The sequence below is a fragment of the Rhineura floridana genome, chromosome 12 (genome assembly GCF_030035675.1).
Source record: "Rhineura floridana isolate rRhiFlo1 chromosome 12, rRhiFlo1.hap2, whole genome shotgun sequence".
Taxonomy (NCBI): domain Eukaryota; kingdom Metazoa; phylum Chordata; class Lepidosauria; order Squamata; family Rhineuridae; genus Rhineura; species Rhineura floridana.
Genome location: NC_084491.1, coordinates 27258363 through 27274117, shown reverse-complemented (window position 1 = coordinate 27274117; position 15755 = coordinate 27258363). Strand labels below are relative to the sequence as shown.

At 47.0% G+C, this 15755-nt stretch overlaps 1 protein-coding gene across 6 annotated transcripts in view; it reads left to right on the top strand.

The window, feature by feature from the left end:
• The first annotated feature begins 6944 nt into the window (after window positions 1–6944).
• The window catches only part of ROBO3 (roundabout guidance receptor 3), a 364199-nt gene continuing 355388 nt past the window's right edge, over window positions 6945–15755 (top strand). For 5 of the 6 annotated variants that reach the window (XR_009758609.1, XR_009758611.1, XR_009758610.1 and 2 more), the window contains exon 1: window positions 6945–7189. Coding sequence is in view for 1 of the 6 variants with exons in the window: in XM_061592244.1 (XP_061448228.1) it covers window positions 7015–7189 (175 nt within the window). In the remaining 5 variants the exon portion in view is untranslated. The remainder of the gene's footprint in view (window positions 7190–15755) is intronic. The other variant, XM_061592244.1, reaches the window with a different exon arrangement.

Below are 15755 nucleotides of genomic sequence, written 5' to 3'. Positions count from 1 at the left end.
CAGGGCAGCGAGAGCATTAGCATTCAAGCAGCATAATGAAGCTTTCAGAATGCAGCCCACAGAGTTGCTTTAAAATAAAAAGAAAGGCCGAAGGAGAATTCATTCTTACCAGCCTGATGGCAACAGCACATTCGCTGATTGATTTATGACAGATAAACAACAGCTGTCACGTTCGGTCTCTGCTAGAATGAAGTTGATTTTGGAACAAACATGGGCCAACAGAGGAAGGCTTGGACTTCCATCTTGCACTTGTCAGGCATGGCCTTAATGATGGCATGGGGTGGTGATTTTGCTCCTCATCTTGTCCTCTTTCTAATCCTCCTGAGCTGTAAGGAGATTGGCTTCATTTCATTTAGTTGGTTCGTTGATCTTGGCTGGTAATAAATGGTTGAATTGGACATCTCTGCAGCCAAAGAAGTAGATAGCAGAAGGACATCACAGCCACAAATTAAGGGTGAGAAGCATCCATCCTCTAACTTAGAATTTAGAATTAGTCGGCTTTGCCTGTTATTTGCTCTGGCTCCGCCTCTCACCGGCTCTGGCTTCACCTGCTGTTGGTCTTCCTGCTACTGAAAAGGCCTTCATTCACGTTTCCCCATAAACAAAAATGCCCTGCACTTCCTTCTCCCTGGTATCTAGGGCTCGTTCACACGTTGTGACACATGTATAAGCTCTCTCAGCTCATGCGCAAGGGTTTGTATGGAAAAGTGTGCACTTGTCGATTTGTACAGCTCAACTATTGTGTACCCTGGTACACAGACTGTACACCTGTTGAATGTTACATGAGAATAACTGATGGGATGTACAGCTCAACTGTTTGCATACACAGGTGCACAGATTGTACTTGTGAAATGCAGCGTGCGACCATCTCTCTGGTTTCCATGGGAAGGGAGTGATTTTGGACATTTGAAACAGTCATATTTTCAGTCTGATTTGTTTTGCAGCTCAGCACTGGTTGTGAGGGCTGACATCAGCACCTGGCACCCTTGGGAAGATGCCCAGGTCCCAGCAGGATCCATCACTTATGCCTGCTTTGGTTCCTACTTTTGAAATGACAGCAAGACCCAGCGCTGTTCAGAGTGAAGATAAGCCTGCGAGGGCCCACCAACAAAGGAGAGGACTCGCCAGAGGGCACTTTGCCCAGGACCCCCTGAAACCCAACTCATTGTACAGAAACACAGGTCCAACCAATAGTTCATGTAGTTTAGTAATTCTCTACACTGACTGGCAGCAGTTCCAAGGTTTAGGCAGAAAGTCTTTCCCAGCCCTGCCTGGAGATGCCAGGGATTGAATCTGGAACCTTCTGCATGCAAAGCAGATGCTCTGCTACTGAGCTACGGCCCTTTCATCTGGATTCAGCACAAAAATCTTCAGGCAGTCTCATAAATGCAGACAGCGCAGGCAATTTCCCAATGTCTGGGACAAAAATGCAGCATGCACACTGCAAAATGGTCTGTGAGCTGTTCCACATGGAATATTGAGCTGTAACAAGTTCTCTGCTGCAGAAACAAAAGCATCCAGGGACTTGGAAGCCTCAAAGAGCCACTGCCACCATGGGTGTTTGAGTGAGAGGGTGCAGTCCTCACTCCCAAGTAGCAACCAGAGGACATTCAACTGGGAAACATGTCCTGCAAGAAATCCTCCTGAGCTGAAAGGAGATTGGCTTCGTTTTATTTAGTTGGTTCATTGACCTTGGTCGGTCATAAATGGTTGAATTGGATATCTCTGCAGCCAAAGAAGTGGGGAGAAAAGATTTTCAAAGCCACAAAGTGCAATTAAGGGTGAGAAGTATCCATCCTCTGAATTTCTGAATCTCTCCAGGCAATTAGAATTAAGGAGGAGGAAGTGGAAGAAGACAATGTTCTAATGTTAAAACAGGACAGGAAGAGTTGGGCAGCAAAACCTAGCCCCCTTTAAAGCCATTTCAGCATTAGATCAGGCAACATAAGATCAGGACACCTGACACACAGAGAGACCACAATGGGACTACGCTGTTCCCTTGGTCAATTCCTCTTGCTCGAGGTTAGCAGTCTGACTAATTATGAGCAAAATCAGTCCAAGTGGCCAGATTCAAGCAATGTATGATCCTGCCCCCAGGATCCTTCAAGGATTGTTGCATCACAACCCAGACAACTTTGAATCACGTCCCCCCCCCCCCGGTGGCATCATTTCTGACTTTACACTAAGCTGCTGCAATCTCAAATCCAAGAACGCACCCCTCTCTAGATTGGCTTCCAGTGTTTCCTTCTCAGAGCATACAGCACTTGTTCATAGCAGTGAGGTCAGGTCAGGACTTTGGGGCAGATGCCAAGGGACCCCCGCAGCAGCAGCAGCAGCAGCAGCAGCAGCAGCAGCAGCAGCAGGGCCCCCAAACACAGCACACAGGGGTGACTTACCACATTTTGAAGTAATATATTTTACCTTCTAGATTGAACAAGGATGGGGAACCTTTGGCCCTCCAGATGTTCTCGGACTCTAATTTCCATTATCTCCAGCCAGCATGGCCAACAGTGAGGGATGGTGGGATTTGGAGCCCACCAACATCTGAAGAGCCACAGATTGCCCATCCCTGATCTAAAGAGTTTCCTCCACCCCCCATAAGTCCATTAAGTCCAGAGTCTAGCATTACCTAACAGCACCACTGCCAATTCTTTTTTAGTCACATTGGCTTTCAATTTGTTTCCAAAGTTGCCAACATAATATTCTGGTTGTTACCTAAAATGCCCTAAACAGCTTAGGACCAAGTCATCAGAAGGCCCATCTCATCTCACATGAGCCTGCTTGTACACTGTGTTAGACATTTGAGACCCTGATCTGTGTTGCATCACCTTCAGAGGTGGGAACACGAGCCTTTTCGGTAGTGGCATCCTGATAGCAGACTCCTTCCCAAAAGAGGTTCAGGTGGCCACATGCCTCTTGAATTTTAGAAGGGATCAAAGGCTTTTTAAAAATCTGCAATGAATTTAATCTCTGTTAACCTCCACTGTGGCAATACATTTTTAAACAGTCCCAGGTGTTGTATGTCTTTTTCATGCCCTGGTCTAAAGGGTTCAATGGATGTGTGATGTTTAGTTTTATCTTCTTGTTGTTACTGTAATTTAATGTTTTTAATCCAGAAGCTGCCTCTGGGGGACAAAAGGCAAGACAGATTCCCTCCACCCCAAAAATAATTATTTTAATTTCTACAATAAAAATAATTTCATTTCTGTGCTCTGTACTGGACCTAGCATTCTTGGACTAAATACAAAGTAAATTATTAATCACAGTTGATGGTGATGCAGCAAAAGCATGTCCCTTCCCAAGCAGGGATTAAGGGTGTTTATATCCCTCCCTCCCAGACTCCTATAATAATGGAATTACAGAGTTGGAATGGAACTTAGAGATCATCTAGTCCATCCCCCTGCTCAATGCAGGATCTGCAGTGCAAGCATCCTTGACAGATGGTTGTTCATCCTCTGCTTAATACCTCTAGTGAAAGAGAGTCCACTGGCAACCTGAGGCAATCTGTCCTGCTATTGAACAGCTCTTCCTGTTAGGAAATGTTTCCTTATGTTTAGCCAAAATCAGCTTGCCTGCCATTTCCATCCATCAATTCTATTTTCCTTGCATTTATATCCCACCTTCACGGAACCCAAGGTGGCATACATGTGGTTCCCAGGTGGTCACCAAGGTCAGCAAGGTGGTGGCCTCACATGCCTTCAGACCATAGCCCTGCCCTCTGGTAGAGCCATGTTGATTAGTCTGCACTTAGTAATGACAGTACATGAAAATATTTGCTTTGGAGCCTTTATTCCTGTCCTCCATGCCTATCCACTCTCACCGTGTTACTAATGAAGGGAGGCCGCCTGGGACGCCTTTGCTTTCATGCTCTGCTTGTGGCATCTGGCTAGTCACTCTGAGAAATGGGTTGCTGGATTAGATGGACCTTTAGTCTGACCCAGCAGAACCCTTTGTATGTGCTTATATCAGGGATGGCTAAGCTATAGCCCTTCAGATATTCCTGAACTAACACTCCCATCAGCCCCAGCCAGCATGGCCAATGGCCAGGGATGATGGGAGTTGTACTTCAGCAACATCTGGACAGCTACAGGTTCTCCATTCCTGTTCTACACAATAGGACTTAGTTTGAGACATAAGTTAGTCCTGGGAATGTCAGCTGCTTGCATTGTGTGTCTTGTTGGGAATAAGCAAGTTTGTATGCTTTACTAAAAATGTAGGGAGATGTCCTCTCTGGCTGGATTTTGGGACAGCTCTATGTTTGTTTACTGTGATTTAGCTTCCTGTTTTCCTCTCTTCTCTTCCTTGCCTTTGTTTGTGACTTTGTTGAGTTTTTGCATATTCTCCATTAGCCACAGAAGAGAGAAGCCACGAGGGTTTTCTCTACCAGAACATCCTAGTCATGGACTGAACTTATGGTCTTTATTCTTTATCTTTTCTCTCCAAGCTCAGCCTGTATCACTGATGCATGAAAGGTTGTGAGTAAAAGACTATTTTATACTTTTTACTAAAGAAGACTCTGTTTCTTTTATTCAGCTAGTCTGTATGAGGGGCAAGTTGGGGCTGATTAGTGCTCAGTTCTGTTTTGCCAGTTTTACTCTAGGGATAGAACTACAGTTGTTTTTATCTCACAAAACCCAGCATGCCTTAGATTAAAAATTTGTGGTGCAATGATACAGAAAGGAGTACCTCTGATCATATGCAGAGTGTCCTTTCCTTAGCGCTTAGAGCAGAGGTGCAGTTGGATAATTGTAGATTCTGGGCCTAATGATCTCGCGCCCTTTTGTTGGTAATCTGCATTACTTCACTTCAAAATGAGGTATGCCAGCCCTGCTGTGTTTGGGCCCCCGGACATCTGCCTCACAGCCCAGACCGGATGGCATACTGGCTCAGAATCTCTTTACATAAACCTCCCAGAACACCTGCATCTCCCTGTCCTCTCCTGTTCTCCAAACTCCTATTCAAAGCCAACTTCTTCCATGAGCCGCTTTAACCTTCACTCTCAATTGAAAAGGAATGTTTGCCTTCACCTCTTCTGCCATTGCCTCTCGTTCTCCACCCCCCCCAATCTAAACGTAGATGATAGTCCTTGGAGCAAGGACATGCCTTTTGCTTAAGTTACTTAATGCCATGTTTCTGATGGGAAAGGCTGTAGTTCAGTGGCAGAGCCTCTGCTTTACATGCAGAAGGTCCCAAGTTCAATCCCTGGCGTCTCCGGGTAGGTCTGGGAGAGATCTCTGCCTGAAATCCTGGGGAACTGCTGCCAGTCAGTGTGGACAATGCAGAGCAAGATGGACCAAAAGTCTGACTCAGCATAAGGCACTTTCCTATGTTCCTATGGTAAACACAGAATAATTCTTATCTGGTGCCACCAATTGAAAACTCCTGTGCATCCGGATGTCTCTTTTCCCATGGCCAGCCAGACCCTTTGCACACTTGCAGCCGCTCACAGGATTCAGTTTCCAGCCATGCAGGCAAGCACAGCAGAAGTGACATTTACGATGGAATGTTGCTCAAAATGCTGATCCTTGCGCATAGGTGCCAGGACATGTACATGGCTGGCTGGTCACAGGCAGGATTTCCTGGCTGCCCTGCACTCTCAACAGTTATATGAGCAGGCTCTGAGTAACGCCTAGGCACCTGGGATTAAGGCACAAGGCGTTCAGGTTTTCTGGAACCCGAGAACCTTTTCTCCAAAACAGATCTCTCAACTCAAGGCTGCTGAGCTAAAAAGCAAGGGTGTTACATGGAAGCAAGCTCCCCTGGAATCTTGGGGGAATAAGAGGGTCTGTCCTGCAGGGCCCTAGTTCAGTCCCTAGCAGGTGCCGGTAGGGCAGGGAATATCCCCTGCCTGAACCCCTGGAGAGCTGCTGCCAGTCAGTGTGGATCATACTGAGCTAGATGAGCCAGTGACCTGAGTCAGCATAAAGGCAGCTTCCTAGGAAGCCAATGGAGAGATGCTTTCTGCTAGCTTGACTGCATTTGCACCTCTGGCCTGATGTGGTCAGTGGCATGCCAGCCTTGCAGGCGGAGGTCTTTCCATCCTTGTTAAACTGTACATGCCAGGGACCTTTCTGCATGACAAAGCACCTGCTCTGCAATGAGCGACAACCTTTTTCTTTTTCTTTCTCACGAAATGCCAAGGAGGAAAAGCCCATCCCCTGATCAGCAGTTACTTTTTCCCACCATGGAGGGATGCCAGCGTGGAGGTAGCGGGCAAGCACCTTTAGGCCACAGCCCACCCTAAAAAGGCTCCCTCGGGAACATCTGTTGCCAGATGTCACTTTCGCCCCACCACTGGAGCTTCTACATCACCAAGGCATGTGTGTGTCAATATCCTCCATTTGCCTGGATTCCTTTCACAGGCGGCCAGTTGCTGACCTTCTTAGCATTTATTGCCCACCCTCGCTTCTTTTTCCCCCCATTGTATTTATCTATTTCGATCCCACCTTTATTGAGATCCCACCCAAGGAGCCTGACCCAGTTCTCCCCTTTGCATTTTATCCTCACCTCACAACCACCCTGGGAGGTCGGCCAGGCTGGGAGGCAATGAGTGGGAGCTTCACGGCCCAGCGGGGATTGGAACCCGGGTCTCCTAGGCCGCAGTCCAGCCCCCTATGCACTGTGTGACGCCGGCTTTCTCCCTTTCCTTTCCTTTCCTAACCTGGGCGTGAGCAGCCCAACTTCAGCCTGCCCCTTGGCAAAGCTCCTCTCTTTCCACGGCCACGGGCGAGGAGGGAGCGCGCTGCGTCTCCAGGGAGGCTTATTAATCCAATAATTAAACATTTATTGGTGGCGGCACCTGCTTTCCGCCCACCCAGCCCCCGAGGGAGCGGCCAGCCCGGCCCAGCCTCGGCAAGGCGGGCAGGGAGGCGGGGGGACCCGAGCGCGCGGCGCGAAGAGGCGCAGAGCAGCAGAAGCGCCGCAGAGGCAGGCAGCGGCCGGGCGGTGGCAGATGCTGGCGCGCTCGGATGCCAGCACAGGCGGCGGCGGCGGCGGGCTGGAGGGGCGGCCAGGATGCTGCGCTACCTGCTCAAGACGCTGCTGCAAATGAACCTCTTCGCCGACTCGCTGGCGGCCGGCGACGCCCTGGCCAACTCCTCCGAGCTGCTACTCAACCTCAACTCCTCGGCCCTGGCCGCCCTCGGCCCCAGCCTCCTCGACCTGGGCAACTTGACCGGCAGCCTCAACGGTGAGGGGCGGGCGGCGCGGCGGAGCCGGGGAGGGGGCCGACCCTAAAGTTGTCTCTCCCTCCCCTCCAAGGAGGCGGGTGGGAAGCCACCTTTTTTCTCTTTGGGGGATAAGAACCGGGATTTACTCCCGTCCCCCGCCGAGTGAAGCCCTTCTGAGCCCAAATGAACGTGCGCATGCTGTTCGTGATTTTCCCCCTCCCCAGCATCGCGCGGGCACTCTGTGCATGCTCTCGGGCGCGCTTCTTTTCTTTGTGGCGGGAGCAGAGCTGGAAAGTGGTTCAGGGACTTAGGGCTCGGGCCACAATCCTATGCACACTTACTTGGGAGTAAGGCCCATCCCATTCGGCTCATGGATAGGGGGGCGATGTGAATGCGCTAGGAATGGGTTGGGTAAGATCTGGCCAGAGGGAGTCCCATCTGTGTGTGGGGGGGGGATGGGGTTATTGCGGGTGAGATGAGAAGGGGAGCCCTGTTAGGATGGCTGAGAGAGAAAGCCTCAAAGATCCCAGCGAGTTTCCATTCGAGAACTTGGGGCACGGGGGCGGGGAGGAGAAAAAAGTGACCCTAGCGCATTACTGCCTATTCAGACGTGCTCGCGTGTCAAGGGTTTCCAAAGACTAGGCGTCTTTGGCGTGCATGTCCTCTCCTAGTAGTCTGGCCTTTCTGACTCTGCCCCAAAACTCGCTTCAGCGGGAGGCAGGACTGTTTCTGCAGAACCTGAGCATCTCCTGCGAACGTGCCCTCTGCGGACACGTGTGTGCCTCTCCTGAGGCGCAAGTGTGGGGGACTTGCTCACGTCTTGTCTGGGACTCTGCGGCCTCTCTCGTTGTATAGCTCTCCTGAAATTGCTTGAGTGACGAGATGAACCTGAGTCAGGGGTTCCGTGCTCGCTTACTCCAAAAGACATCCCACTGATCTCGTGTAGGCTTGCATAGGATTGCAATCGACAATCTTATGTACACTTTAGGGGGCAATTCCCACTGAACTCACAGGAACTTTCTTCCCAGTCAGCATGGATAGGATCCGGCTGCAGTCAGGATTTACTGCCTAGTAAAACCCAGAGCCTAGCTACCCTTACTCAGCAGAAACTTCACACACACACACACACACACACACACACACGTACATACGTACGTTCAACGAGGCTTAAACCTTCAGTTAGGGCTGCAACCCTTTCCCCCTTTACTTGGGAAAAAGACCCCATTTAAGTGTGCATAGGAGGACACTTACTTCCGAGTACAGAGGCTGCTAGACTCAGCCCTAAAGAGGCTGCAAGACTCAGCCCCCCAGACCCAGGCTTCGATGCCAGAGCTCAGTCCTGAAATGCATGAAATAATAACGAAGTACCTCTGAGCATGTGCAAAGTGCAATTATTCCGTCCCGTTGCAGTCTGCCCCTCATGCACATCCGAGATCAGGCGGCAGACTTTTCAGCTCCAGGACCTATGCGCTTAGAAATGATCTCAGTGTGTCTTGGGGTTTTACGTAAAAACCTAGGCGTGTTGCTATTTTAATCTCATTTGAGCTGTGTGCGTGTTAGATATCCCCAGAATTTTGTACATACACGCAGTCCAGAAGTGCATTTCATATCGCAAGGATATGTCTCTCCTAATTTTACTTGCACTCATGCTTTCTTGAGTTTCCCGTCTTAAGGCTATTTCACACGTTAAATAGAGGCAAACCCGGGTTTGTCACCCACAAGGCGAGCCACGGTCAATCGGGGCTTCCCCATGACAAGTCCTTTGCAAACCGTGTGGCACTCTCCGACTCGCTGCGCCGGAGACGCGCAGACAGGCGAGCATCTAGGTGACACAATACTGCCCCTTATACGACTGTAATTGCTAGATCTGGAATAAGAATCCTGCTGGTGATGACGGTGCAATGATGACTAGTGATTAAGACGCGGAATATCCTGATAAGCTGTCGCAGCCTCTTCAGGCTAGAGTAGGTCGATACCGGCAATGTTCTTTCCTTCACTCTGTGCTTTATTTAACTGACTAGTTTCCTGAACGCCCCTGATATGAATTGTAAATTGGCCAACCAGCTCCCTCTGTTGGATAAGGTTGGTAAATGCCAGGGCCCTGAGTGCTTGCCCTTTTACCTTGCAACATTGATCTTGGAATGTAGGAATGGCAAAGTAGGTCAGCCCAAGCAAAACTTATCAAGCACACGGTGCCTGTTTGGTGAGAATAGGAAGCTCTTGACTCAGGCTACTTGAATAAGAAAGAAGCCTGCATATCTCAAAGATCTGTACATTTGGATTTTTGCACATTTTTTAAAAAAATGATGCCTCACAATAGCAAGCTTGTTTCTTTAAAGCTGGAATGTAGATATTGTTGGATTCCCACCTCCCATCAGTCCCAGGTCAGCGGTGATGGGTTGTAGTCCAACAACATCTGGAGGGCAAAAGGCTCCCCATCCTTGGCTTTAAAAGAATGGGAAAAGGGAAATACCTTTCCATTCTAAGAAAAAATGCAAATCGTGTTCTTGCTGCACTGAGATGTGATGGGACTGTATTTTTATTTTATTTTATTTTATTTGCCAAAAGAACATTAGGATTGGTGATTAACTGGCCCCTGGCCTATTAAGGGCGAGAGCTGAATGGTTAGTTCTTTATCTATGCCATACAGATGATTTCATGAACTGAATGCACACGATCAATTATTCTTGCAAACAAAGTGGGGATCCTTTATTTCTATGACAACAGGCATCTTCAGTGTCCAGGTAAGTGGTCTGCAGAATCCACTCCCTAAATGCTCCATATTTTCTAGGAATTAAATACTTGAAGATGTCTCTGCTTTTTCCATCTTGGTTTATACAGCAAAGTCCCTGCGTCCCTCAGGAATGTATTGGAGTTAATTTATGAGATGTCACATTCTGATAGATCTTTGAAAAGCAGCATATTAGAAACACCCTTCCTAACCTTCCTGCATGAATGTGTCCTACCATCATCGCATGGCATCCACCAGCTTCACTCAACTGCTTAAAGGGGCAAGGATGAGCCTGGGCTCTGTCACTTTGGACTGAAGGTGGGGTCTTACACACTAGGGTGGGAAATCTAGTTTTTTTCCCCATCACAGAGAAAATTAGCATGTCAGGAAGAAAGTTAGGCCCCTTCTGACATGCTAGCTTTCTTCTGCAATGGGGAAGGAGAAGACCAGTGGACAACCTGAATTTTCATTGCACATTACCAAACTATTTTCAAACCTATCTTCACAACCTTATGAGCTAGGACCTTGTATTTATTCATTTTTAATTTATTTTTTAAAAAATCATATGAAAGGCAATATTCTCAAGATTTAAAATTCTGTGCTTAGCACCAAATTTTGCACCATGCAATGAGACGGCATAGAAAGGACTTAGTCTGGGGACTATTTCTGTGAGGCTGCATGAATTGCCCCACTCTGGGTACTAAAGGAAACGCCTGGTGGATTTCAAATGCAACTTAAGAAAAGTATGTTGAAGTTTAGCTTGCAGCTGGAGGAGTAATTTAGTGACATGACATGAACAGCATATTTTTTGCCAGTATAAGTCATTTAAAATGATGAATGTGAATGCTGCAGATTACTATTATTATTACTATTACTATTACCATCAACATCTGTCTATTATAATCTATGCATAAAATTTGTCACAGAGGAAGGGAAATGAAGGCCGGAGAAGTCATGTGGAAACCTTCCAACTGCACATGCTTAGACATAGTTACAGGCTCAGTTACAATAGGATTGGTGTGGGGAAACTTTTTCAGCCGGAGGGCCACGTTTTCCCCTGGCCAACCTTCTGAAAGCCACATGCCAGCGGTGGGCAGAGCCAGAGGCAGAAGTGGACACAGAATCATAGAATGGTAGAGTTGGATGGGGCCTATAAGGCCATCGAGTCCAACCCTCTGCAGGTATCCAAGTTAAAGCATAGCTGAAAGCTGACAGCTGCCTCTTGAATGCCTCCAGTGTTGGAGAGCCCACCACTGCCCTAGGTCATTGATTCCATTGTCATATGGTTCTCACAGTTAGGAAGCTTTTTCTGATGTTCAGTCGAAATCTGGCTTCCTGTAACTTGAACCCATTATTCCATCTCCTGCATTCTGGGACAATCAAGAAGAGATCCCGGCTCTCCCCGGTGTGACAACCTTTCAAGCACTTGAAGAGAACTATCATATCTCCCGTCAGTCTCTCCTCACAGGGCTTTGTTTCCAGTCCCCTAATCATCCTTGTTGCCCTCTTCTGAACCTGTTCCAGTTTGTCTGCATCCTTCTTAAAGTGCAGTGTGCAGAAAGATAAGGCTTAACCAGTGCCAAACAGAGTGGAAATGGTACTTCAGATGATTTGGAAACTATACTTGTTGCCAGCCTGTGTGTAGTTGTGTTGCTTAATTTCGTTTAAAAGCAGCACCACAGCAGCAGAGAATAACAGCAAATGTTGAAATGCGAGTGTGCCGGCGTGTGCATGCGTTTGCCTAAGAAAGCAGGCTTTTACCCTGCATCAGCATCACTGAGACTTGAGACTTAGTAAAATAAGAAAGGCTACTTTATTTATAGAAATACATAGTAGATAGAAAAGGCATATCTAGTTCTAACTAACTAGCTAAGTGGGAGGCATAACTCCCAGTTGTAGGAGTCAGCCCCATGCTCGGAGAGAGAGAGAGAGGGATGTCTCCTCTCTCCTGGTCAGCTGGAGGACAAAGGAATGGAAAGGGCAGAAGGAGGAGGGGCAGGTAAGCTTCCCTAAAGGTGTCACAGTCTAGCGACAGAAGGAAGTCAGTCAGAGCATCACAGGTAAAAGGTAAACAAATACCAGTTGCAGGAAACTTCGGGGGAGGGGGAGAGTGCTCTTGCACTAGGTCCTGCTTTCAGCCTTTCCACAGACATCTGGTTAGCCACTGTGAGAATAGGATGTTAGACCTGGTGGGCCATTGGCCTGATCCAGCAGGCTCTTCTTATGTTCCTACTTCTGTGAATGGACACACTCTTCTTAACCTGTAATCCCGTGGTCTCTGGAGGGCATCCCAGGGGCATTAGAAGGCATCAGATCTTCTTCTCTGAAGGTTTCTTCCAAGAGAGGTCCAACCTTGGAGAGGGAGATCCTATGTCAGATGCCCCTCCCCTGCCACCGTAGAAACTCAGTCTCATCCAAAGAGTACCTAGAATTGTATGGTAACCATGAAGGAGGAACTGAAACTCTGAGAAGTGATTTAAGCATCACCATACCAGTGATAGCCAGATTGGGTTGCTGAGGTGGGCTTTATGCCTTTAAGAGACATGTGGTTCATATTAAAACGGGCTTCTGAGGTCCTAGCCCAGGTCCTCTGCCTTCGAAAATGAAATGAATAGAGGCTGAAGACAGGGTCTTGCCAATCTGGGCACAGCACCATCATGACAACTATCCAGTTTGGATGCAGTATGCCTTGGAGTACCAGTTGCTGGGAATCGCTGTTGCACTGAGATCCTCCTTGTGGGCTTCCCATAGGCATCTACTTGGTCACTGTAAGAATAGGATGCTGCACCAAATGTGCCTTTGGCTTGATCCTGCAGGACTCTTCTTATATTCTTATGTTGTGTCTCCATCCGTAGGGAGGAGAACCTGGCATCATCTCTGTTTTCTCCTTGGCGCCTGGTGAAAGCAATTTAGTTGCCCTGGTCTTCTAGCTTTAGCTGTTTTAATGTACAGAATGGATGTTACATTGGAGTCTGCTCCTTTGTGCTCTGTTTTATTGTTAAATTTCCATCTTTATTTGTTGTTCTTGCTGTTGCCGGCCTTTGTTAACCGCTCTGAAAGTGTTGACTGAAAAGTGGTTAATAAGTACCTTCAATACATAGATGTGGCAGACAACAATTCAACAGGTGTATCAGCAGCTAGGGAAAACACATGCATCTACCTGTTCCCACAGATCTTATAAGCAGGCATCATCTTAAAATAAAATAAAATGTGCCAGGCAACGTATTTGCCTCCAAATCTTGGCTTATCTAAATCCTCTGGCCCTGAAGCTCTGTATTCTACTGCTGCACGCCTATGTGATGATGCAGGATATGAGAAACTTGAAGCTGTAGGATCAATGGTAAAAGAAGAGCTAAATAAATAATAGAGGAGAGGCTGTGCTGATTGAATCAATCACTCCTGGAGTTGTCCCTTTAAAATGTAAATGAAGGTGATTGTGAATGCTTGCTCTCTGCTGGTGTGCCTTACAGACCTCACTCTGGCTTCTTTCAGGCTCCCTGTCATAAACAGGAGGCACTTTTCATTAGCATTATTAATTAGTATTTGTTATTAATGCAAATGAGGGCAAGTGCACAGAATCACAAATCTTTAAGTCCAAAGGGACCGCTGGGACAATCCAGTGTACTTCAGCCCAGTCGAATTGATTCCTCCATTCCCCCTGTATGTAAATCAAGCTCATTAAACTGTATTTTGATAAAGCCTGTGCTTTTATAGATGGCTTCCCATTCTTTATCCTCAAAGTCCAAGTGATGGAGAACTTACCTCTACCACCCTCGGGCAGTCTGTGTCAGTGGCGATTTCAGCTTGAAACGTGCCTCGTCCCGAAGTTTCAATTAACTAACTTTAATTGGCATCCATTTGGGTCTTTTTAATTTCTTCCACTGTCAGATTAATGAGGCTTTAGAAGCCAATATATTTACGCCCATGAACATTGTTAAGTCTCAAGTTGCATCTTGGTAAACTAAATGGCTTGAACTCAGTGCAAATCGTGCTATTTTTTTTTAATGTATTGAGTGGTTTAGTTTGCAGCTTACACACTCCCTACACCTGGCAAGCAATATTGTGCTTTGCTGTGTATTCACCTTGACTGGCAAAAATGGTCAAGCATACCAGTAGCACGTACCAGCATGGTAGTGGCAAATTCAGAAGTGCAAGGTCCCTTTATGATAGTCACATCCACACATACACCCATTTTTTTTGCTGCTGGGTTGAGAATGAGATCCTTGTTAGTGCCTTCTCTCACAACAGCATGAAAGGGGAGAATGTTCGCTACTGAGTAGAGTCTTCTCAGTGGCTGACTCAACTCCTTTCACTCTGATTGGCTCCAATCAGCAGGAAAGGATAACAAAGCATGTTAGAAAACTCTTCTCAGTGGCTAACCCACTCCTCTTTCATGCCAATTGGATCACAGCATGCTGGAGACATATGGACCCTGGTAGGACCTGCTCCCAAAAAAGGTGATCCGCCCCTCCTTCCTTTTTTCCCCCTTCTTTGACTATCAGAGGAGAGAGGAGACATCTTTGTCTTTACTGTCTCCTGAGCCATGAGGGCAATCCCCGTGTCTGGGCATTGTGCCTCCAACTTCGTTAGCTAGTTAGAACTAGGTATGCCTTTCCTATCTACTATGTATTTCTATAAACAAAGTAGCTTTTTCTTATTTTGTTGTTGTTATGTGCCTTCAAGTCGATTATGACTTATGGTGACCCTATGAATCAGTGACCTCCAAGAGCATCTGCCACCTTGTTCAGATCTTGTCAGTTCAGGTCTGTGGCTTCTTTTATGGAATCAATCCATCTCTTGCTTGGTCTTCTTCATTTTCTGCTCCCTTCCGTTTTTCCCAGCATTATTGTCTTTTCTAGTGAATCATGTCTTCTCACGATGTGTCCAAAGTATGAGAACCTCAGTTTCATCATTTTAGCTTCTAGTGACAGTTCTGGTTTAATTAGTTCTAACACCCAATTATTTGTCTTTTTCACAGTCCATGGTATGCACAAAGCTCTCCTCCAACACCACATTTCAAATGAGTTGATTTTCCTCTTATCCGCCTTTTTCCCTGTCCAACCTTCACGTCCATACGTAGAGATCGGGAATACCATGGTCAGAATGATCCTGACTTTAGTGTTCAGTGATACATCTTTGCATTTGATTTTCTTATTTTACTAAGTCTTAAGTCTCAGTTATCTAAATATGTTGGAATGTATGAGGTTCAACTCCAGCTTGGTGGGTTGAGGCTGCATGGGGTTAAAAAGGGTAGCTAGGGAGGAGACCTTCTTGTTGCCAGGCTATACCTCTCCCCTTCCTGCTAGACTGATATGCAAAGGATGTTGATCCCAGTTCCTTCCCGCCTTCCCAGTTCCTTCTTCTCTCTCGAGAGGGGAGCAGATATCTTTCCTTTGTCTCTCTCTCTCAACCAGCATGAGAGCTGCACTGGGACCAGTGCAGACTGCTCCAACATAGCTAGTTAGCTAGATATAGAACTCTTTCCTATCAAGCATGTACTTCCAGAATAAAGTAGTTGTTTCTTATTTTACAGCTTAAAGTCTCTGTCTGACTAATTTGCAGGGAAGGTAGAATCTTAGCAAAGATTCAGACACATACATGTAAGCTTGCTCAATACTCTCCATTCCGCTACGCTATTCAATAGAATTCTGACAAAATACAGGGTAAAAGCCTGCTATCTAGGTAAATACAAACACTGGCACACACGCAGCTCAGACCGTTGAATATTTCTGCATATTTCCATAACATGGCCACGCTTGCTAGGGCTGATGGGAGATGTAATTCAGCAACATCTGGAGAGTCAAAGGTTCCCTATCCCTGATCTAACCCAATATCACCTACTCTGCTTGGCAGCA